General features: G+C 39.2%; 1 protein-coding gene across 2 annotated transcripts in view; it reads right to left on the bottom strand.

Moving 5' to 3' along the window:
* Positions 1 to 7,664: 7,664 nt before the first annotated feature.
* The window catches only part of ppat (phosphoribosyl pyrophosphate amidotransferase), a 48,433-nt gene continuing 30,328 nt past the window's right edge, over positions 7,665 to 25,769 (bottom strand). For both annotated transcript variants that reach the window (XM_061888470.1, XM_061888471.1), the window contains exons 3-12: positions 19,960 to 20,026; positions 19,659 to 19,865; positions 15,788 to 15,900; positions 15,572 to 15,717; positions 15,425 to 15,497; positions 15,189 to 15,340; positions 14,945 to 15,072; positions 14,654 to 14,875; positions 9,251 to 9,371; positions 7,665 to 8,200 (exon numbers count right to left, since the gene is read on the bottom strand). In XM_061888470.1, the coding sequence (XP_061744454.1) occupies positions 8,028 to 8,200; positions 9,251 to 9,371; positions 14,654 to 14,875; positions 14,945 to 15,072; positions 15,189 to 15,340; positions 15,425 to 15,497; positions 15,572 to 15,717; positions 15,788 to 15,900; positions 19,659 to 19,865; positions 19,960 to 20,026 (1,402 nt within the window). In that variant the 3' untranslated portion in view covers positions 7,665 to 8,027. The remainder of the gene's footprint in view (positions 8,201 to 9,250; positions 9,372 to 14,653; positions 14,876 to 14,944; positions 15,073 to 15,188; positions 15,341 to 15,424; positions 15,498 to 15,571; positions 15,718 to 15,787; positions 15,901 to 19,658; positions 19,866 to 19,959; positions 20,027 to 25,769) is intronic.

Genomic DNA, 25,769 nt, shown 5'->3' with positions numbered 1-25,769 from the left:
TAAACAATGTGAGGATGTGAGGAGCTCTACAACCCGTGACGTCACGCGCACATCGTCTGCTACTTCCGATAAAAGGCAAGGCTTTTTTATCAGCACCAAAAGTTGAGAACTTTATCGTCGATGTTCTCTACTAAATCCTTTCAGCAAAAATATGGCAATATCGCGAAATGATCAAGTATGACACATAGAATGGACCTGCTATCCCCGTTTAAATAAGAAAAGGGGCGGTTTAGCTCGGTTGGTAGAGTGGCCGTGCCAGAAACTTGAGGGTTGCAGGTTTGATTCCCGCTTCCGCCATCCTAGTCACTGCCGTTGTGTCCTTGGGCAAGACACTTTACCCACCTGCTCCCAGTGCCACCCACACTGGTTTGAATGTAACTTAGATATTGGGTTTCACTATGTAAAGCGCTTTGAGTCACTACAGAAAAAGCGCTATATAAATATAATCCACTTCAAGAAAATCTCATTGATAAGTAATGAACAATTCCGCTGGTAATCACAGTGTTAAAAATAACGTTCAAAATACTAAATAATTCTCATGCATTTTATTCCATTTATTCATTTTCTACCGCGCCTGTTCAAGAAGTCACATTAATGGTAAGAATTGTTTTATTTATTATTGGTTAGCTTCAGAATAACACTGTTATCAAAAAGAATAAGAGACTTAATTTACTCTAAATGTTGGTCTTACTTAAAAATGCACACATTTAGTTGTATTCAGTGTTTAAGAAATACAATACGGCTCTCACGGAAATATATTTTAAAATATTTGGCTTTCATGGCTCTCTCAGCCAAAAATGTTCCTGACCCCTGCCCTAGAAGCACTTCCTGTTTTTAAAAAGTTTAGGGACACATTTACAATCCAGATATCATAAATAGCTGAATGTGATATATTGGATTCATACACTCTATGAAGAAAAAATATTTACTAAGTCTAAAGTATTCATCGAAGTGGACTTTTCCACTACCACCTCCTTCTCCACCTGCCAGGAATAGTGGCTTGTTTGCCTGCCAAGTACTTACGTTCTCGAGGCAATCCGAAATATTGTTCAAGTATAAATGGTCACATGCTTCCAATTTACACCCTGTCCTATTTCCGCTTCAGGTACAATTCCTGGCAAAAAAAAAAAAACAATGCAATCACCAGACTTGGAGGATATTCTTTCAGTTCTTTCCTTTTGTTGGAAAAAAATCAGATAAGCGACATGACACAAAATTATATTCAAATGTCACCTTTCTGCATATTTGCCAACCTTGAGACCTCCGATTTCGGGCGGTGGGGGGCGTGGTTAAGAGGTGAGGAGTATATTTACCGCTAGATTCATAAATTCACCAAGTCAAGTATTTCATATATATTATACACATATATGAAATACTTGATTTTCAGTGAATTCTAGCTATATATATATATATATATATATATATATATATATATATATATATATATATATATATATATATATTCATATATATATATATATATATTCATATAAATAAATAAAAATACTTGAATTTCAGTGTTCATTTATTTACACATTTACACACACAACACTCATCTACTCATTTTTGAGTTGAGGGTTGAATATTCCATCCTTGTTTTTCTAACCATATGCATGTACACTAGATGGCAGTATTGTCCTGTTTAAGAGTGTCACAACACATTGCTGTTTGGCAGACGAACTACTTTAGGTAGACAAATTCGGACTGTTGTTGTTGTTGTGTGTTGTTTTACCACGCTGGGAGGACGATAATGAAACTGCCTAACAATAAACCCACATAAGAAACCCAGAACTCGCCCTCGATCATTCTACAGTTATAACGTCTTTGGGCAGACACGCTCTTTGTACACGTCACTCAGGTCCGCATTGAGCTGGAGGGGGCGTGGCTTCCAGCTCCGCCTGAAATTCGTGAGATTTTCGTGAGAAAATTTGTCCCGGGAGGTTTTCGGGAGAGGCGCTGAATTTCGGGAGTCTCCTGGAAAATCCGGGAGGGTTGGCAAGTATGCCTTTCTGGCTTTAAAAAACACTCAAATAAATTGTGGTAGTCAGTAACAGTTTCATTCTTATCTTAGATCAAGCAAAGTGCAAACATGGAACAACTCTTGTAAAAAATGGAAAAATTAAAAAGGAACAAACTTGTACAAAACACCATAGTACTTTGTTGCACCACCTCTGGATTTTTATAACATCTTGCAGTCTCTGAAGCATGGACTTACCGAATGACAAACTGAACTCCTCATCAATCTTGCTCCATATTTCTCTTTTTGCTGTTGTCAGATAAGCTTTGCAGGTTGGAGTCTTGTCATGGACCATTTTCTCCAATTTCCACCGCAAATTTTCATTTGTTTAGAGATCCTCTATAGCAGTGGTCCCCAACCTTTTTGTAGCTGCGGACCGGTCAACGCCAAATAATTTGTCCCGCGGCCCGGCGGGACAAATAAAAAAAAACATTTATTTTTTTTTGTCGTGAAAAAGGGAGGTTTTTTGGGTTGGTGCACTAATTGTAACTGTATCTTGTGTTTTTTATGTAGATTTAATTAAAAACAAAAAAAAATTATTCTGCGGCCCGGTACCAATTGAGCCGCGGCCCGGTGGTAGGGGACCACTGCTCTATAGCACAGGAGTCTAACTCAAGGCCCGGGGGTCAAATCTGGCCCGCCACATTATTTTAAAGCCTGGAAATAATATGCTTTAAAAATACGTTTAATCTTTTCTTACTAAATATATTTGTTCTTTCCCTTTTGACATTATAAATCATGTACTGTATGCAATTTCATTTCTTTTACAAAGCAATATTATCCAAGTCTAAATATATTATGTATTCCAAAAATATTTTTGTTAAAATAAAGATAAATACTGTACTTAAATAACTGCTTGACTTGTGATTTTAAAACAAATTAATCGAATTGTAGACTATAAAACTGACAATAGATTTTACAGTTAAATCCCGCTGACTGAGTGTTTTACTCTAAAATCAACTTCGGTACTGTTTTTTTTTCCATATATAGTAAGACACAAACATTAAAAAACTAACAAAAAAAGATTAAAACAAGATTTTACGGTAAAAAAAACAACTAGCAGCTCTGTTACTTGAATTTTACCGCTAAAAACAGTGATATTGTTTTTCCATTCCATACTGACATCACATGGAAAACAATAAGACCAATTTTGTCCAGAGGAGTGGTCAGAAATTCAAGCAGACGCTTGTGGATTTCTAAAGTACCTTATTGCAGTGAAACTTGCCAAATATGAACATTGCTGTATGTATACTTTTGACCTAGCAGATTTGCTCACATTTTCAGTAGACCCATAATAAATTCATAAAAGAACCAAACTTCATGAATGTGTTTTGTGACCAAAAAGTATGTGCTGCAATCACTCTATCACAAAAAAATAAGAATTGTGGAAAGTATTGAAAACTCAAGACAGCCATGACATTATGTTCTTTACAAGTGTATGGTAAGAGTCATTCAAATAACTATAACATATAGAACATGCTATACGTTTACCAAACAATCTGTCACTCCTAATTGCTAAATCCCATGAAATCTTATACGTCTAGTCTCTTGCGTAAATGAATTAAATAATATTATTTGATATTTTACGGTAATGTGTTAATAATTTCACACAAGTCCAGGGGCGTCACTAGACCTAATACTGTACTGGGGCACATATAATTCATGTGAGCGTGCAAAGCGAGCAAGCAAAAACCTTTTTAGCACTTATTTATCATAAAAAATACATAAACAATGCTTTAAACCATGAAATCATATAAGATTATGTTGTATGGATCTTTGATTAACCACCTGAAATTAACTAATGCATTTGACCTACGTGTGCACTTTTTTACTCCAGACTTCTAAACTGCTACTGGTAAAAGCAAAAAGGAAGAGCAATTAATCTTTTTGAAATATATATTGCAGTAATCATCTGCAAATTTAACATCTACAAAAGTAAAAAAAAAAAAATAAAGCACCCCTACATTTCTGGGTTCTTTTATATTATTTAATTTCCATTTATGGCAATGTGGCTAATCCTATTTCAGATACACAAAACTATAAAATATACACAAAACAATAAAGCCACAGTAGTAGAATAAATGAACAACTGTTGTGTGTCTGTTCAGGGAATCATTTTCTGAGAAGTAAACTGTAACGTCTCGTTTTCATTTTTGCAAAGTGGTCAATCACTCTGGACAGACATGGAAATATTACAGTAACTGTTATACAGTTGCCCAGTGGTTCCCAACTGCTGGGTCGTGACATTAAAGTGGATTGTGTGTCATTTTCAGTGAGTCGCAGTCAGATGTGTGCATGAAAAAAAAAGGGAGAAAAAAATCAAATTGTGGCAACAAAACCAGATATTTTTAGCCATTTTTCTAGTGACTATTAGTGAGTATTTTAGCAAAAGGCAAACCGACTAACAAGTTGGAGGAGGACTCAGGACAGACATGGAAATATATTTTTTTACAATCTAAATGGGGCAACAAATCCCAATATACAGAAATGTTACTATTTTTTGTGGAAACAAAACCAGATGCTTTAGCTGTAGCCATTTTTCTGGTGACAAAACAAGATTATTTTAGTCAAAGTCATACCGATTAACAAGACAAGTTTACTGTGCTATTTTTCTGTGAAATAAACTTGAATGATTTAAAAATTTGGCTCACGACTTGATGATATGGAAAAATGTTTTTCTTCCTGAAGATAAACCATTTGAGAAGCACTCAACTCACACATGTTTACTCCAAATCATCATTGATGCAGAACCAGCAGACAATAACCAACATTATGTTTCATATTCATTGGAAATTCCCCCGACAGCTCGTACAGCAAATGAATATGTTTGTCTTGATACAAGGAATAACGTTAGCTAACTTAGCATCAACTTAAGACAATGATGTTGCCTAGCTAGCTAGGACTTCACTTACATCTCTCATTCCTGCTGCTTCTTCTCTGCTGCGGGCAAATAACTTTCTTAAATCCATCTAGGAGTTACAGTTTGAGTCAAATCAAAATCAAAATAATGTAATTAACAAATTGTTGTTGGCTAACGTTACCTACCTCACGCAGTGATTCGGGTCCTCTCTCTCTCTCTCTCTCTCTCTCTCAACTGAAGTCTATCCACACATGAATAAATTACCATATTAAGTAGCCATGTGTTCATTGTTACTTGGAGTGAATACAGTAACAATCAATTACCATACTAAGTAGTATGTGCGCTGTTGTTATGTAGACTTAAAACTCTGAAGCGTTTTTTTTTAATCGGTGAAATTTTTACTGGGGCACTGCAGATCAACCGTGGGGCACGTGCCCCAGTAAAATCTGTCTGGCGACGCCCCTGCATAAGTCGCTCCTGAGTATAAGTCGCACCCCTGGCCAAAATATGAAAAAAACTGCGACTTATAGTCGAAAAATACGGTATATGTAATAGAGATGTCTGATAATGGCTTTTTTGCCGATATTCCGATATTGTCCAACTCTTAAATACAGATTCCGATATTAAACGATACCAATAGTCGTGGAATTATCACATTGTTATGCCTAATTTTGTTGTGATGCCCCGCTGGATGCATTAAACAATGTATCAAGGTTTTGCAAAATAAATCAACTCAAGTTATGGAAAAAAATGCCAACATGGCACTGCCATATTTATTATTGAAGTCTCAAAGTGCATTAATTTTTTTTAACATGCAAGACAGCAGCTTGGATTTTGGGACATGTTCTCACCGAGAGCATGAAGAGGTTGAGGTGGGCGGGGTTGAGATGGGGGGGTTAGCGGGTAGCAGAGGGGTGTATATTGTAGCATCCCGGAAGAGTTAGTGCTGCAACGGGTTCTGGGTATTTGTTTTGTGTTACGGTGCAGATGTTCTCCCGAAATGTGTTTGTCATTCTTGTTTGGTGTGGGTTCACAGTGTGGTGCATATTTGCAACAGTGTTAAAGTTGTTTATACGGCCACCCTCAGTGTGACCTGTATGGCTGTTGAGCAAGTATGCTCGCATTCACTTGTGTGTGTGTGTGTGTGAAAAGCTGCAGATAATACGTGATGAGGCCAGCACGCAAAGGTGGTGCCTTTAAGGTTTATTGGCGCTCTGTACTTCTCTCTACGCTGAGAGAACATATAGAACATGCTATACGTTTACCAAACAATCTGTTACTTCTAATTGCTAAATCCCATGAAATCTTATACGTCTAGTGTCTTACGTAAATGAACTAAATAATATTATTTGATATTTTACGGTAATGTGTTAATAATTTCACAGAAGTCCAGGGAACAGCGGCGTTTTAAAAAGTCATATATTTAACTTTTTGATACCGATAATTTCCGATATTTCATTTTAAAGGCCTACTGAAATGAGATTTTCTTAACTAAACGGGGATAGCAGGTCCATTCTATGTGTCATACGTGATCATTTTGCGATATTGCCATATTTTTGCTGAAAGGATTTAGTAGAGAACATCAACAATAAAGTTTGAAACTTTTGTTTGCTAATAAAAAAGCCTCGTCTTTACCGGAAGTAGCAGACGATGTGCGCGTGACGTCACGGGTTGTGGAGTTCCTCACATCCTCACATTGTTTACAATCATGGCCACCAGCAGCGAGAGCGATTTGGACCGAGAAAGCGACAATTTCCCCATTAATTTGAACGAAGATGAAAGATTCGTGGATGAGGAAAGTGAGAGGGAAGGACAAAAAAAAAAAAAGAAAAAAAGAAGACGAGGGCAGTGAGAGCGATTCAGATGTTTTTAGACACATTTACTAGGATAATTCAGGAAAATCCCTTATCTGCTTATTGTGTTACTCGTGTTTTAGTGAGATTATATGGTCGTACCTGTACAACCTGAAGGTCGTAGGGGTGTGGCCACGGGTGTGGTGACCGCCAGTGTCTCCGAGGGAGCCACGTTTCTCGTCGAGGCGAACGCAGCCGGGCTGAAATTTTTTTATTTTTTTCCCTCCTCCGGGGTGAAAGCATCCGACGGTCGGGGGCGGCTGGTGGGAGGAGGCAAGAGAGTCCACAGCTGCAGGAGGAACGACGCAAGCTCTCCGCTCATGTCTCACCGAAACCTGCCGGTTGACATGTGGTAGGGAACCATGTTTGCTTGACTGCTCTGTTCCATAGTAGAGCTTCACAGTCATCTTTCGGGAATGTAAACAAGGAGACAAAGAAACACCGGCTGTGTTTGTGTTAAAGGCGGCCGCAATACACCGCTTCCCACCTACAGCTTTCTTCTTTGACGTCTCCATTATTAATTGAACAAATTGCAAAAGATTCAGCAACATAGATGTCCAGAATACTGTGCAATTATGCGATTAAAGCAGACGACTTATAGCTGGGATCGGTGCTTGACCAAAATGTCCGCTACAATCCGTAACGTCACGCGCACGCGTCATCATACCGCGACGTTTTCAGCAGGATAATTTGCGCGAAATTTAAAATTGCAATTTAGTAAACTAAACCGGCCGTATTGGCATGTGTTGCAATGTTAATATTTCATCATTGATATATAAACTATCAGACTGCGTGGTGGGTAGTAGTGGGTTTCAGTAGGCCTTTAAAGCATTTATCGGCCGATATTATCGGACATCTGTAATATGTAATATAGCATCTTTATTCAAACTCTTAAATGTCATTTCACCACCTGGAAGATCAACCAAAAGAATGCTTCATCAGTCAAACTTTTATTGTGTTCACATTGGTTAATGCATTCCACAAGTCAAGTCAGACGATGGCATATAAAGAACGGAAAGTAGCTCACAACTCAAACTTCATCATACAATGAAAAGTTTCTATTTTTGGTTTGTGCGTTTTTTTTTCTCTTCAGAATTAAATTTTTTAATGTTGAAACATAAAAACGAGTAAACTAAAGGTTTGAGCAGATATATTTACATAACTTATAAGTAAGGAAACAGATACATTAGCAACCACTAGAGGTCAGTAGAAGGGGACATTCTCAGCTGCTGTAACCTCATCCGAGATGGATGGAAGAAAGTTATTTTTTAGGAAGGAGGGCGGCATGACTCAGCAGTTACCACTCTAGTTCTACAGGATACTTCCCAGTCAGACAGGCGGTGCAGTGACCCACTCTGCCTGACTTTTCATTAGTGGAGTTGATCATCTTGTCACCCTGCAAGGAGGCCACCCCTTTCTGGACCGCCGACACCAGACCCTCCACGGTCAGATACTGCACGCTGTCAGCACCTAAACAACAGACAGCTTTGTTAGTTCATGGTCAAACAAAATGGTCTGTATTTACATAGCGCTTTACTATACCTGGAATGATAACCAAGGCGCTTTACCTTATACAGTGGGGCAATAAAATATTTAGTCAGCCACTGATTGTGCAAAATGATGACAGAGGTCTGTAATTTTCATCATAGGTACACTTCAACTGTGAGAGACAGAATGTGAAAATCAAACCAAGGAATTCACATTGTAGGAATTTTTAAGAATTTATTTGTAAATTATGGTGGAAAAAAGGTATTTGGTCAACCATTCAAAGCTCTCACTGATGGAAGGAGGTTTTGGCTCAAAATCTCACGATACATGGCCCCATTCATTCTTTCTTTAACACGGATCAATCGTCCTGTCCCTTTAGCAGAAAAACAGCCCCAAACATGATGTTTCCACCCCCATGCTTCACAGTAGCTATGGTGTTCTTGGGATGCAACTCAGTATTCTTCTTTCTCCAAACACGACGGGTTGAGTTTATACCAAAAAGTTATATTTTGGTTTCATCTGACCACATGACATCCTCCCAATCCTCTGCTGTATCATCCGTGTATCCATTTTGGTATAAACTCAACTCGTCGTGTTTGGAGGAAGAAGAATACTGAGTTGCATCCCAAGAACACCACACCTACTGTGAAGCATGGGGGTGGAAACATCATGCTTTGGGGCTAATTTTCTGCTTAGGGGACAGGACGATTGATCCGTGTTAAGGAAAGAATGAATGGGGCCATGTATCGTGAGATTTTGAGCCAAAACCTCCTTCCATCAGTGAGAGCTTTGAATGGTTGACCAAATACTTATTTTCCACCAAAATTTACAAATAAACTCTTTAAAATTCTTACAATGTGAATTCCTGGATTTTTTTTCCCCACATTCTGTCTCTCACAGTTGAAGTGTACCTATGATGAAAATTACAGACCTCTGTCATCATTTTAAGTGGGAGAACTTGCACAATCGGTGGCTGACTAAATACTTTTTGCCTCACTTATACATCACATTTACATCGGGAGTAGCACTTACCAATGTATCCAGCAATGTCCTGGAACTCTGGCTTGTTGGCGATGAGCTCCTCTTTAGTGGGGATGTTGATGCCCATGTAACAAGGGAACTTAATAGGCGGCGAGGCCACTCTGATGTGAACCTGTGGAGGAGGAGATGGAATCATAAAAAAAGCCAGGCATTCTGATTTAACACTTTTGGGTGGTGTTGGGGTCTGTGGGACCCGTTTTCATTTTTTATTAAAAGAAAAATGATACAATTAATTACATTTTCAAACTCAGACTCGCTGACTTGGTGTCATTTTCTGTGAAGAACATATATCAGAATACATAATTAATGACCACACACCATACACATTTCTATTACATATTAGATGTTTAATAGAAGTGTGGAAATTGATGTTCTGTGTACCACACGCACCCACCCACCCACCCACACAGCAGGCCTAGACAGAAGGAGGACAGAGTGTGGGTACACAGAACATCAGAGGGTCAATTGTGCGAGAAAATGAGAGCAGACAGTGTTGACAAACAATGTTGCAACCTTGTGTGGGAACCGCAGGTGCAGAAACAGAAAAGAAGAATCCCTGTGGGAAGCAGAAACTGGCTGAGAAATTTTCCGTGCAATGTTCATATTGTTACTCAGCCAGCATTTTTGGGTCTGATGGACCCGTTTCATTTTGTGGCTTTTAATGCCTAACAATCAAACACTTTTATATTAAAATACTGCTGAGTAACAACAATATGAACATCAACAAGGGATAAGTATTTTTTTTTCTACATTTAAAACATTTCCTTGTGGTCTACATCGGTGGTCCCCAACCACTCGATTGGTACCAGGCTGCAAATGATTTTTTAATTATTATTATTTATTTTAATTATTATCTTTATTTTCTTAAATCACACCAACCCAAAAAACCTCCCTTTTTCATGACAAAAAATAATAAATTAGATTTTAAAAAATATATAAAAAATCCCCCCTCCCAACGTATGTATGTTTTTTCCCTTCTTTATTATGCATTTTCGGCCGGAGCGATTTATTATCTGAAAAATACGGTAACGGTGGTTCTTTGATCATAATTTTGCATCGATTATGTTTTACAGATCATCTTCAAGCCGCTTTCTGACAGTGTCTTTGTGCGCAGCCTTATTTACGTGCCAAATCTCACAGAGTCTCCGCCCCGTTAGCCATGATGTCATTTTTAGCGTTTCCATGCGAATTCTACTGACAGATTTAAGTTCAAACTGTACGTTACTATGTATAAGAAAAAGCAACGGCGGACGATGCGTGTGCATGTACGAGCCAGTCTGCCCCACAAGAATAAGGTAGAGGAAAAATAAGAAACTTATTGACTGCGACTGAATAAAAATGGCAGACTCGCACTAAACTCATTGGTTGCCTTACCATATATGGAGATGTCCAGTGACGTAAATAAGGCAAATCCCAAAAGGCTCGTTCCAAGGCAAGATTGTTTTTTTTTTTTTTTATCGCTGCCATGTATTCATGGTATGATATGATTTCACATTTCCGGGACTTATGCAAATCCCAAATACACAAAAACAGGTACAAAAAGTTTGGTTTGCAAATCCATGGGTCCCCTTTGAAAGAGGTTTGGTCAAACTTGTACAAATACAAGTCCTAACCTGTGACTGCCAGTCGCCGTGTTTTGTTTTTTATGGTTTAAGTGTAAATTATTTTTCTTAAACCATTATACATCAAACTAAAGTTTCTCTTTTCAACATGTTCGAAAAGGAGTAGGAAGGAGCAGAGCTTATTTAAATTGTACCCCTGTTTCATTTAATGGTAATGGCTAACACTTGTGTTCACCTCCTGCTTTCAATTTATACACAAAGTGCTCCATGAATAATACAATTCTTTAAAAATGTAATAGAGTTGTATTTCATATAGTGAAAGGAATACCTTTATTTAATTTTCAATAAGATCAACATTTTTATCAATATTCTACTTATTTGTACTTTAATAGTGTCAGTTTTCTGCGATGAGGTGGCGACTTGTCCAGGGTGTACACCGTCTTCCGCCTGATTGTAGCTGAGATAGGCACCAGCGCCCCAGCGACCCCAAAGGGAATAAGCAGTAGAAAATGGATGGATGGATGGATGGATAGTTTCAGTTTGAACAGTTTCTTAAACTGAATTTTTTCTGTACTGTATTTTTCCGACTCTAAAGGCACACTAAAAAACCTTAAATTTTCTCAAAACTCGACAGTGCGCCTAATGTACGGAATAATTTTGGTTGTGCTTACCAACCTTGAAGCTATTTCATTTAGTACTTGGTGAAATGATAAGTGTGACCAGTATATGGCAGTCACACATAAGAGATACGTGTAGACTGCAATATGACTCAAGTAAACAACACCAAAATGTTATACTGTATGTTCCATTGAAAATATGCAACATTACACATGGCGCTCAAATCTTTAAAATGTTTTAGTACGACTTTGGTAAGCTATGATGCCGCACCGCTTGATGCTTAGTACCGTGCTTCAGCATACGAGTATTGTTATGGTGTGTGTAAAAGCATAGGCGCCAAGCCTGTGGGTGCTTCAGGGCCCGAGCACCCACGTGGGATTGATGGCATCTTTCAATCTTTACAATAATTTGAAAAAAATCCATCTTGTTGTAGTTAATTTCATGGCGAGTTTGGTCCGTTTTACAAAATAATTATGCCACAAATCATATTTGATATTAACGTCGCTGAACATCTTTTTCTTTTTAATACACAAACACCGAGCACCCACTGGCAGAAATGTTGATCGGCGCCTATGTGTATAAGGTAAGACATTATCTGGCATTTTGTTTCGCAATATTGTGCCAAAGCAACTTTTCTTACCTTCTGATACCTGCTGATCTGTATGTGGGATCTGCATAAGTCCTGAAAATTTGCGCAAGTCCGCCTTTGTAGTCTGTACCATGAATTGATTTACGTGGACCCCGACTTAAACAAGTTGAAAACCTTATTCGGGTGTTAACATCTAGTGGTCAATTGTACGGAATATGTACTGAACTGTGCAATCTATTAATAAAAGTCTCAATCAATCAATCAATGTACCAACATCGTAGTCAATAAGCTTCTTCTTTTTCCTCTATCTTCTTGTTGTGGGACATCCATCCTCTGCTGTTGCCACTTCTAATATAAAGTAGTGTACAGTTCTTACTTATATCTCTCAGTGAACTTGCCATGAAAGTGCTAAAACATACCGGTGCAGTGAGTTTACATTATTCACCCAAGGAACTTCAGTTATTAGATAGTTCCGGACAGACAGTCCTTCACAGGACACATTTCCGGCGTTATTGCACTAGTGAGCCAAGGACGAGGAGATGCTGCTCCGTTATTGATTGAAGTAAAGTCTGAATATCATTAAAACAGTTAGCTTCATCTTTAGACACTTCTTCCACTCCCGTCCTTGCACGCTACACCGCTACAACAAAGATGACGGGGAGAAGACGCTGCCGAAGGTGAGCCACGTAAATAAGGCCGCCCACAACACGGTGCTTCCTGACTAGACTGGGCGGCATAGCTCGGTTGGTAGAGTGGCCGTGCCAGCAACTTGAGGGTTGCAGGTTCGATTCCCGCCTCCACCATCTTAGTCACTGCCGTTGTATCCTCGGGCAAGACACTTTACCCACCTGCTCCCAGTGCCACCCACACTGGTTTAAATGTTACTTAGATATTGGGTTTCACTATGTAAAGCGCTTTGAGTCACTTGAGAAAAGCGCAATATAAATATAATTCACTTCACTGTCTCAAAGAGGCTTGAAGATGATCTGTAAAACAATCTATGCAACATTTTGACCAAAGAACCACCATTACATGTTATGTAGACCACAAGGAAGTGTTTTAAATTAAAACAAATTCAAAATGACCCCTTTAATGCGCCTTATAATCCGGTGCGCCTTTTGTATGAAAAAAGACCTGAATAAACCCACTCATTGGCAGTGCGCCCTATGGTCCGAAAAATACGGTAAGTTTATTTCATTTTCAATAAGCTAAACATATTTATTAATATTCTTCTTATTTGTGCTTTAACAGTCTCAGTTTGAACAGTTTCTTAATCTGAATAATTTTAGTACACTGTTTAATCTAACTTTTTAAGTGGCGTGCATCCATGCAAATGCTTTTCTTCCTGTCACTCACACACCAGTAACCTGTATATGCAGATTTGCTGGACAAGTGTCTTAATAATAATAATAATGAATTAGACTTATATGGCGCTTTTCTATTGTTAGATACTCAAAGCGCTCACAGAGAAGTGGGAACCCATCATTCATTCACACCTGGTGGTGGTAAGCTACATCTGTAGCCACAGCTGCTCTAGGGTAAACTGACGGAAGCATGGCTGCCAGTTTGCCCCTACGGCCCCTCCGACCACCACCAATCATTCATTCACCAGTGTGAACGGCACCGGGGGCAAAGGGTGAAGTGTCCTGCCCAAGGACACAACGGCAGCGATTTTTTGGATGTCAATAGGTGGGAAGCGAACCTGTAACCCTCAGGTTTCTGGCACGGCCGCTCTACCCACTACGCCAGGGGTAGGGAACCTATGGCTCTAGAGCCCGATGTGGCTCTTTTGATGACTGCATCTGGCTCTCTGATAAATCTGAACTGATGTTGCTTAACACGATAAGTAATGAATAATTCCACTTGTAATCACAGTGTTAAAAATAATGTTCAAAATATAAAATATTCTCATGCATTTTTAATCCATCCATCCGTTTCTACCGCACCTGTTCAAGAAGTTGCGTTAATGGTAAGAAGTTATTTATTTATTATTGGTAAGTGTGGGGCTTGCCCTCCTGACCCCAAGCACCGACATGAGAGCCTGTTTCAGGGTTACAATATTGTTTTATTTTTCAATACGTTTCCAGAAATAGTATTTCCAGCCCCAACCCAGTCTCTCCTCCTGGCTGCTGCTTATAACAGAGCGACAGGTGATTAGATAACAAGGCCCAGGTGGGCCTTCTACGCACCTGTCGCTGCAGACCCGCAGACCACGCCCCCTCCACAGTTAGCTTCAGAATAACAATGTTATTACAAAGAATAAGAGACCTATTATACTCTAGAAATGTTGGTCTTACTTAAAAAATACACGCGTTTAGTTATGTTCAGTGTTAAAAAAAAATATTATATGGCTCTTACGGAAATAGATTTTAAAATATTTGGCTTTTTGGCTCCCTCAGCCAAAAAGGTTCCCGACCCCTGCACTACGCCATCTTAAAAGTGTTTTGCTTTTAGAAAATTTGCAACCAATTTTTGATGCTAATTTGACAACAATAGCTATCAAAGAAGCACAGACGTCCAGCAGATATGAAATACACGTTTTCCTAAAAAGAGGGGTGGTCTTATCTTTAATTGTCTCTGGATGTTCTGCTTTGTAATGAATAACGATAATGATCTTTGACAGACCTCAGTAGCCCCGGCTTCCTTCAGCAGTTTGATGATGGGGGAGATGGTGTTTCCCCGGACGATGGAGTCGTCAATCAGCACCACTCGCTTGCCGGCAAAGTTGTCCGTCAGGGCGCCAAACTTCTTGGCCACACCCAGCTGCCTCAGGCGGGTGTTGGGCTGGATGAAGGTTCTCCCGACATAGCGGTTCTTGCACAGGACCTCGATGTAAGGCAGGCCGGACTGAGAGAAGGGAGTTAGAACACGTCAGGAAGTTGCGGGGGGTGGGGATTTTTTAGTTTTCAGACTGACCTGTTGGGCGTAACCCAGAGCGGCGGGGGTGGCCGACTCTGGCACGGTGCTGACCACGTCTGCGTCTGTGGGAGCTTCGATGGCCAGTTGTCGACCGCAGCGCTGTCTGACGGTGTACACCATCTGACCTGCGACATACCGCTTGCTTTTAAATTACGTCACTATCATTACATTTTGTCTCACACACGCTTTCAAAGACACCGAGGCTTATTGAAAACTGCTGAAAAATACTACATTATGGCACCTTCAAAAATGGAGTCTGGTCTGGCGAAGTAAACATATTCAAATATGCAGAAGGCGGGAAGGTCCCCTTCGCGACGAGGGACCACGCTCAAAGACTTGACTCCGTGTCGAGATATCTGGACGATCTCTCCTGGGAGGACCTCCCTGTAATACCTGACGAGAGACGAGAATGTGGTAAGCTTCACTTCATTTCAGTTCAATAGTATAATATACAGTATAACAATAATAAGAGCATACTTTGCACCAATGGACTGAAAGCTGCAGGACTCGGAGGACACGACCCAGCCCTCGGTGTCCGCTTCACCACCGCCTGAAAACAAGATAGCAAATCAAGTGAAACAGCAGCAGTGAGGTAAAAAAAAATAAATGAAAAAAAGAGACTACCTGACTTGTGCAGTTTGGAGACGGGGACGATGCGTCCAATGCAGAGGGGTCGATTGCCGTAGGGGTCCCGCACGGCGTAAATCACGTCTTTAAACATCATCAACAGCGAGTAAGACGTGGGCGTCTCAGTCATCAAATTCTTGATTCTACAAAACAAAACGAAAATACCTTTTATGGGCTGTTAATGCGCTGGTGGAATAACTGTGGAGGACTAACCTGGCCACCCAGTTGGGGGCGTCCAGCTCCTCCGTGGGTGGGGTCAAGGCCAGCAGCTGTGTGATGAGCTCGCTGTCAGAGCTGGTGGACAGACCCACGCCGTGACGCATGACCTGCACATAGACCACCCGTTATGTCCACTGCCGTTACCATGGCAACAATAATAAACCCCTTTTTCAACCAGCAGCGCCTCTGCTGGTTGCAGCCAGGTATTGCACTCTGCTCCAGTTGCTTTATTGCACCATTAAATCCATTAATTCTACACAGTAAACTGATTTATTATTAGAGTTTGCCAACACTTCCTTCTATCAACTTTTCTTCCTCTAAGTCACCAGGATTGTGTACAAAGAACGTAAAACTTAATCAAGGGATAGGACATGGGCCAATAACTTTTGGTGCAGAACAGGAAAAAGTTGCACTGATCAGGACTTTTCGCCCCAATATTTAAACAGATTTTTTAAGAGAATGCTGTAGCTTAACCCATATTCTCATAACGCTATACATTTGAAATAGAGAAAATAAGGTTGTGTCAATCGATTGGCCACCCATCAGTATCAACCAATTTTGTGAAAAAGTATGTTATCGCAATGCCAAGGAATACTTTTTAATGCCGATTACCTCTGGTGGACACTGTGTTTATCTTTAATCCCAAGGCTGACAAGCGGTTAGAAGCTATTTTCGTGTGCCCATCAGGAATGTAAAGATATTAATATTTTATATCAGTTATTGTGAGCAAATTTATCACATTATTTTCGCGGTATTGCTGAATGTGCTCAAAAAGTACACTGAAATCTTTCAACCAACTTGGATTTAAAAACAATTACAACAGAAACATTAAATATTGTTCCGGTTTTTAGGAGCCATTTTTATTTGTGTTTGAATATGTTTATCTTCTTCCATTTTAATTTGTTAAAAGTTTTTACACATTTTTGTTGACAACATTTTATTAATAAAGGCTAATTGAGTGTTCACTTGTCTGAATTTATGTAACCTCATGTCAGTTCACTTGCTGTGTTAGACACCTCCGTCAGTGTTAACAAAGTTGTTAAAAAGAAAACGACCTCCATTTGTCATTATCTTTGGAGCATTGATTGAAAATTCTGTACCGAGAGCACATCCTGGAGGTTCGATGCCCAAAACTGAATCTTAGTTTTGTATTGGGGTTTGTGTTTTTTTTAATTGGGAAAGACGTTAATATTTTTTGTTTTCATGTTATTATTTAAGCTCACACTAGTCATTTTTTTATTTTATCATGGTATGGCACTGGTTATAAATCACAGTTTTCCAATCATTTTAACATAAAATGATAAAACATTTAATACACATGGTTATCATTAATAGTTTATAATCACATCCCTAATCTCCATAAAAAGTGTGGATTTTTTCCCCTAAGATAATAATCACATTAATTCCGGAAATTAAACTGCATTTCTTAGTATGGTCATCGAGTATTATTATTGGAGGATGAGACATGTAACACACCATGAGCAAGCTAGGAGCAGGCATGCTAATCGTTAAGCTATCCTTAAACGACACCACCAAGTACAGAGAACTTGGTGTAGATGGAAGCACGTTACAGCAGAAAGAGTATATTACAAGTCTAGAGAGAGGATAATATAATAGAAACTGTAAGGGGGACGGAGCGATCCATAAATTGGTAGTGTTGATATCAAAAGATAAGTATCAGTAAATGATCGATACTTGTGTTTACATTGATATTTTTGTTTTCTCAGATTTTTTTTGGTGTGTTTTTGTCAACGTTTAGAAATTAAAGAAATCTATTCCCTGTACACAAGGACTTTGAGGGCAAAATTAAAATGATTTAAATGAGTAGTAGTACACAATAACTAAACAAATGTAAAAACTACTATTGGCTTTGTTTTGATAAATGAAATTGTAATAAAATAGAATGATCAAACAGTTAAATATTGTGTTGATACTGTTAAACCGTCAATAGCCCTTGCTATTACTAAAATGAAAAAGTTTACATTTAATACCTGTGACCTGTAACAGTATTGGTACTGGCTGATACTACTCATGGATGATCGATATCAACAGCATTCTGTAAATTCCAAATCTGAACATCCCTATAATTTACCAATTTTTGTACAAATTAATGCATTTACTTCCTGGATTTTTAGGACTATAAAAGGTGCACTTAAATCCTTTAATTTTCTCAAAAATCTACAGAGTGCTTTATAACCCGGTGCATGTAATGCACGGAATAATTCTGGATGTGCTTACTGACCTCGGAGCAATTTTTTTGGCTCATGGTGTAATGATAAGTGTGACCAGTAGATGGCAGTCACACATAAGAGATACATGTAGACTGCAATATGATGCCAGTAAACGACACCAACACTTTAAATGTTCCATTGAAAAAAAAAAAAAAAAAGAACATTACACACGGCACTCAAAAATCTGTCAAAATGTTTTAGTACAACTTTGAAGCTGCACCGCTTGATGGATTGTTGGCCCATTATGGCTACTGAAGTCAGACATACAAGTCTTACTATGGTGAGTGTATAAGGACCGCAAAATGGCACCTATTACCAGACATTATATGGCGTTTTTTTTCACAATATTACGCAAAACCAACTTTTCTTACTTTCTGGTACCTGCTGATGTTTGAGATCTGCATAAGTCCTGATGTAGTCAATAAGCTCCTTGTTTTTCACTATATTCTTGTTATGGAAGATTCATCCTCTGCTGTTGCCATTTCTAATATAAAGTAGCGTAAAGTGTTAACTTATATCTCGCTATGGAAGCCCTAAAAACTACCAGTGTAGTGAGTTCACATTACTCACCCACGGAACTTTAGCTATTAGAGCAGGGGTAGGGAACCTATGGTTCTAAAGCCAGATGTGGCTCTTTTGATGACTGCATCTGGCTCTCAGATAAATCTTAGCTGACATTGCTTAACACGGTAAGTAATGAAAAATTCCGTTGGTAATCACAGTGTCAAAAATAACATTCAACATATAAAACATTCTCATGCATTTTAATCCATCCATCCGGTTTCTACCGCACCTGTTCAAGAAGTCGCATTATTGGTAAGAAGTATTTTATTTATTCTTGTTTAGCTTCAGAATAATGTTATTAAAAAGAATGAGACTTATTATACTCTAAAAATGTTGGTCTTACTTAAAAATGCACGCATTTAGTTGAATTCAGCCTTAAAAAAAAATATTATATGGCTCTCACGGAAATACTTTTAAAATATTTTGCTTGAATGGCTCTCTCAGCCCAAAAGGTTCCCGACCCCTGTATTAGACAGTTCCTTTCTGACGGTTTTTCACGGGACACATTTCCGGCGTTGTTGCACTAGTGAGCTATGGATGAGGAGATACTGCTCCGTTGTTGATTTAAGTAAAGTCTGAATGTCATTAAAACAGTTAGCTCCATCTTTTGACACTTCTTCCACTCCCGTCCTTGCACGCTACACCGCTACAACAAAGATGACGGGGAAAAGACACTGTCGAAGGTGAACCACGTACATAAGACCGCCTACAAAACGGCGCATACTGAAGCGACTGTCAGAAAGCGACTTGAAGATGATCTGTAAAACAATCTATGCAACATTTTGACCAAATAACTACAATTACATGTTATGTAGACCTCAAGGAAGTGTTTTACGTTTAGAAAATAATCATAATATGACCCCTTTAATGCGCCTTTTGTGTGAGAAAAGACCTGAATAGACCCGCTCATCGGCAGTGCGCCCTATGGTCTAGAAAATACAGTACCTATTATTATTATATATAAATACACTCAAGTATACAATAAACTAGTTATTTTTAAATGACAAGTAATGTAAATATTTAAACATTTTTTCCCTTTTATAAAAATACAAAATCAGGTCCGGACCGACCTTCTTTCGCAGGCCGTGAGCGTTAACCAGCTCTCCGTTATGCGCCACTGCGATCTTGCCGTGCAGCGTGTCCACCACAAAGGGCTGGCAGTTCTGCAGCTCTGACATGCCCGTGGTGGAGTAGCGAGTGTGGCAGATGCCCAGGTTGCCATAGCGCAGCTTCGAGAGAGCCTCAGGGGGGAAGGCCGTGCTCACCAAGCCCATACCCTGAGAAACACGTAGTTAAGAGCAGGGGTGGGGAACAGTGAGGGGGTTTTACTACTTTGAGTTTTATGTGGTGTGTGTGTGTGTGAGGTGTTACCTTGTGGGTTGTGTATGTTGGGGGACTGGCGCCATCACTTGTAACAATTCCGGCACTTTCTTGACCCCTAAGGAGACACAATTACACACATGCACATATTAAGACTACAAACGATAACAGACCATACAATTTTATTTAAATCATGTTGAAAATTCATAGCATAAAGACTGACAACACATGACGTTAAACCAGTGGTTTATAATGATCAACATTAAAATACTGTGGCATAGTAGGCTTAAAATATTCATTAAAATCAATGTATTTTGATACTTTTCAAAATAAAAGGGACCACAATTTTTTTTTATTGTTGGTTTAATCCAGGGGTCGGGAACCTTTTTGGCTGAGAGAGAAAGCCAAATATTTCAAAATGTATTTCAGTGAGAGCCATATCATATCTTTTAACACTGAGTGCAACTAAATATGTGCATTTTTAAGTAAGAACAACATTTTTAGAGTATAATAAGTCTTTTATTTTTTTTAATAACATTGTTATTCTGAAGCTAACCAATAATAAATAAAATGTCATGTCTGTTGATGATGTTTTTGTTTGGCCAAGTCCTGTCTGTCCTTTGGACTCTTTAAGTTCCTGTTTTTTTTCCACTCCCTTGTCTGGTTTCCTTGGTTACTCATTTTGTCCACCTGTCTCTGGTGGACAAAATGCCCGCTCACCTGCTTCCCGAGCACTAATCAGAGGCAGTATTTAAGCTTGTCTTTGCCAGTCCGTCCCCCTGGCGTCGATGTGATCTTTTCTTGCTCTGTGCTGACTTGTTTCATGCCTTGCCATTGTTTCGTGCTTCATGCCATGCCAAGTAAGTTTTGTTTGATTTATGTTCTTAGTCTGTTTATGCGTTAGCTTTGTTCCTTAGCCCAAGTTGTGCCTCCACTGTGAGCGATTTTTGTTTGTATCTTTTTTTAGTTTAAATTAAATCATGTTTTTACCTAAATGCCATGTCCCGAGTAGTCCGTCTGCCTTCCTGGGGGAACGACCCTGCAGCAAGCTGCGACCCACCCATCGTGACATAAAATACTTCTTACCATTAATGCGACTTCTTGAACAGGTGCGGTAGAAAACGGATGGATGGATTTAAATGCATGAGAATGTTTTATATTTTGCATGTTATTTTTAGCACTGTGATTACCATCAAAATTATTCATAATCATCGTGTTAAGCAATGTCAGCTAAGATTTATCTGAGAGCCAGATGCAGTCATCAAAAGAGCCACAGGTTCCCTACCCCTGGTTTAATCCATCAATCCATTTCCTACCGCTTGTCCCGTTCAGGGTTTCAGGGGTGCTGGAGCCTATTTTAACGTAAAATCTTATGGTGCATTAAACATACGTTTATCAGAATCAAATAACAATTTTGCCATTAAATAAGATAGTGAACCTATTAGACAACTTCTCCTTTAGTAGTAAGTAAACAAAAGCTTCTAATTTGGCTGCTGACGTATGCGGTAACATTGTGCCATTACTTATTTTGTCAAAATTATGGAGGGACAAGCTGTAGAAAATGGATTATTAATCTACTTTTTCATTTACAGTTAATATCTGCTTACTTTCTGTTTTAACATGTTATCTCTACACTTCATGTGTAATAAACACGTATTAATTATGTTGTTTGGATATTTTATATTAGTTTTGAGTGGTCGTACAAATTTTGGTATCGATCCAATACTAAGTAGTTACAGGATCCTGTATTGTCCATAACTAAAGTTCCTCTGTGTACAGAAATGACAAAAGATTTTGTCATAATAAAAAATAAAAGAATGTAATCTTTGTAGTATATACTATATACAGCTCTTGTACTTTGTATCGTTACAGTAAATGCCTGTGGCATTTGATTACATTCAGGAGCGTGTGTAGTAAGTGTGTAGTAAAGAATGTTTAAGCTATGCCTCGTCCTGCAGGGATGATACTTGTAAAAAAAACGTAGTTTATTTGTTGCCATGAAGGGGAGGATTAGTGATTTAGAAGAAGCTAAAACACTGTGGATTGACGTTAGCCGCTAGCAAGCTAGGTTTTGAAGCAACTCTTCCAGAGCAGCGCTTCATGTTGCCTGGATTGTTTGTTTTTAAGCCAAAATGCGTCCATTCTCCCTCATCTGTCTCCACATGTGTTATCTTCCAAGTACTCCATGCGTGCGAGTTGGCTTAGGTCCCTTTTTTCCAGGTACAATAATAAAAATAAAAAACTCACAACAATGACTGATTGAATGCAACATTTTTTATGAACAACCGGCTCAAAAAACGGCATGGATTTTTTCTTTTACTGAATGAGACACCCAGAATGTACATGAAAATAAAGAGTGTGGGATTTACAATTTTAACTATGAATGATAAAACCCTGAATATTAACAATTGATTGATTGATTGAAACTTATTAGTAGATAGCACAGTTCAGTACATATTCTGTACAATTGACACTAAATGGTAACACCCGAATACGTTTTTCAACTTGTTTATGTCGGGGTCCACGTTAATCAATTCATGGACATATGACAACATATGAACGTCACTCCTGTATTACTTCTCAGGCAGTCTCCTTGATCGACATCTTTTACAACGAAGCAAAACGCCACATGCACGGCAAAATATGAACATAATGGGTAAAAAAATTAAATAAATTATTCTAATTTGCCATCACTTTTCTGTAGAATTTTGTTGTAAAAATCTGCTTCCGCGGGTGTCAGGGTCAGAAACACTGGGTACAGACCACACCCACACTGCTTGGCGCTAGGGCTGGGCGATATAGCCTTTTATTAATATGTCGATATTTTTGGGCCATGTCACCATACACCAGGGGTCGGGAACCTTTTTGGCTGAGAGAGCCAAGAAGCCAAATATTTTAAAATGTATTTCCCTAAGAGCCATATAATATTTTTTTTAACACTGAACACAACTAAACGCGTGCATTTTTAAGTAAGACCAACATTTCCAGAGTATAATAGGTCTCTTATTCTTTCTAATAACATTGTTATTCTGAAGCTAACTGTGGAGGAGGCGTGGCCTCCGGGCCTGCAGCAAAGCAGGATGTTGCCAGGACCGGCCTCGAAATCAGCGACAGGTGCGTAGAAGGCCCACCTGGGCCTTGTTATCTAATCACCTGTCGCTCTGTTATAAGCAGCAGCCAGGAGGAGGGACAGGGTTGGGGCTGGAGCCAGAGCGTGAGTGAGGACGAAAGAGAAAAAGACAATTGCTGGAAAGCAACTGAGAGAAAAATAAAATAAAACAATATTGTAACCCTAAAACAGGCTCTTGGTGGTCTGAAGAACCCCAGGAGGGCAAGCCCCACACTAACCAATAATAAATAAATTACTTCTTACCATTAATGCAACTTCTTGAACATAAAAAAGCATGGGAATGTTTTATATTTTGAACGTTATTAACGCTGTGATTACAAGTGGAATTATTCATTACTTATAGTGTTAAGCAATGTCAGCTCAGATTTATCCGAGAGCCAAATGCAGTCATCAAAAGAGCCACATCTGGCTCTAGAGCCATAGGTTCCCTACCCCTGCCATACACAATATATATCTCGATATTTTGCCTCAGCCTTGAATGAACACTTGATGCATATAATCACAGCAGTATGGTGATTCTGTGTCTACATTAAAACATTCTTGTTCATACTGCAATAATATATGCTCATTTTAAACTTTCATGCAGAGAGGGAAATCGCAACTAAGTCAATTTAGCAAAACTGTATTATTAAACATTTATTAAGCAGTGGCACTAACATTCATGTCATTTCAAAACACAAAGTGCAAAATTGTCAGAGACCTTTTAAAACAAGCTATGAATGCACTTTTGTGCATGATGTCACTAAGGTGACATATCAAAACAACACTAAATTAAAGTGCACCTTTTGCACAGAATGCCACTACAATAGTTTAAAACAAATAAGGTGCACTATTGTGCATGATGTCACACAAGATATTTCAATATGTGTCGAATAACCGATAATCATTTTCTATATCGCAGGGACAAACCTGCGATATAGAGTATATCGATATGTCGCCCAGTCCTACTTTGCGCCTCATCTGAGATGCTGTGATGCAGATTCCCGTAATAATTTGTATATCACTCAGAAGTGCAAATTCCAGCCATTATAATACTTTGTATAGCTCAAGACTAGCGGTAATTTGAACACAGTGCTGCACATCATAACGGCGGCTCCAGTTTCGATGTTCAAGGTCTAAAAGAAATTATTTGGAAAGGTCTGGCGAGCCAATTTGACAAATAACGGGCTGTATGCGGCTCTTAATTTAAGAGTTAAGAGTTGCGGTCTTGTGAGGACTGTCTTGTTTGTCTATCCTAGGCCACAGTAGGTCACATGAGGTCCCTGCGACATGAGAGTTGCTAATGTTAGCCAAGTTCCAAGATGGCGGCGCCCGGACGGGCTGCAACATCGCGGAGCTCTTGCTAAAGATGGAACATTTGGCAGAAATACCGGACAATTCTGCAAACTTCATGGCTGGCTCACATCGTGGTCACTCCGTGATCACGTACGACCGCCAGACACTTCTGGATGTGGACATATCGGGCCGTTTTGGACTGATAGACGCGTGCTTGCTAGACGTGCTAACTAGCATGGGAATAATTCGGCGGCTACATCCAGCGGCCTGTGAAGCAGGGGAGTATAGTAGCAGCGGGGGCCGTCAACGGAGCAGACGCCAGCGGTGTGATCGGAAACGCGGATGTCGAGCGGGGCTAAAAACAAAGCAGAAGGCTAATCACCACAGAACACCACTTCCCTCCATCCTGAAGCCGGATTTAAATGAAAGATGCGAGACTACTGGTCTGGGTAGGGAGTCAGTTAAATTAGAACAAGTTTTTTCTGCTTTGAGTGTTTCAGAGTTGGACATGTGTTTTACTGAGGATGGCTAACTATGATGCGTGCAGTTTATCAAAGCAACAAACAAACAATCGGAAAATCCCCGTTACTGAGGTGGCTAACTATGATGCGTGCAGTTTATCAAAGCAACAATCAAACAATCGGAAAATTCTCGTCGTATCAATTCCTAGATATGGTCGTAATTATACTAAATGCACTGGGCATAATAAACACAACATTATTCATATTGCTACTACGGATAATTTAATCAAAAATTCCCTAAAACAGCCCACTACCTATAATATAGGTTTTTTAAACATAAGATCATTGTCTCCCAAAACGTTGTTAGTTAATGATATTATCAGAGACAACAATCTTAACGTCATCGGTCTCAGCGAAACCTGGCTTAAACCAAACAACTTTTTTGCGCTAAATGAGGCATGTCCTCCTAACTTTACACATGCGCATATTGCCCGTCCTCTTAAAAGGCGTGGGGGGGTCGCACTAATATACAACGAAAACTTTAACTTTAGTCCTAACATAAATAATAAATATAAACCGTTTGAGGTGCTTACTATGAGGTCTGTCACACCGCTGCCTCTACACCTGGCTGTTATCTACCGCCCTCCAGGGCCCTGTTCGGACTTTATCAATGAATTCTCAGAGTTCGTTGCTGATCTAGTGACACACGGCGATAATATAATCATAATGGGGGACTTTAATATCCATATGAATACCCCATCGGACCCACCGTGCGTAGCGCTCCAGACTATAATTGATAGCTGTGGTCTCACACAAATAATAAATGAACACACGCATCGCAACGGTAATACGATAGACCTAAAGCTTGTCAGGGGTATCACCGTTTCCAAAGTTATGATACTCCCGTATACTAAAGTATTGTCCGATCATTACCTTATAAAATTTGAGGTTCAGACGCATGTTCGTCAAACTAATAATAATAACTGCTATAGCAG

Source organism: Nerophis ophidion, linkage group LG26, assembly GCF_033978795.1.
Source record: "Nerophis ophidion isolate RoL-2023_Sa linkage group LG26, RoL_Noph_v1.0, whole genome shotgun sequence".
In the NCBI taxonomy this organism is placed as follows: Eukaryota; Metazoa; Chordata; class Actinopteri; order Syngnathiformes; family Syngnathidae; genus Nerophis; species Nerophis ophidion.
This window is presented reverse-complemented; position numbering and strand designations above follow the sequence as displayed.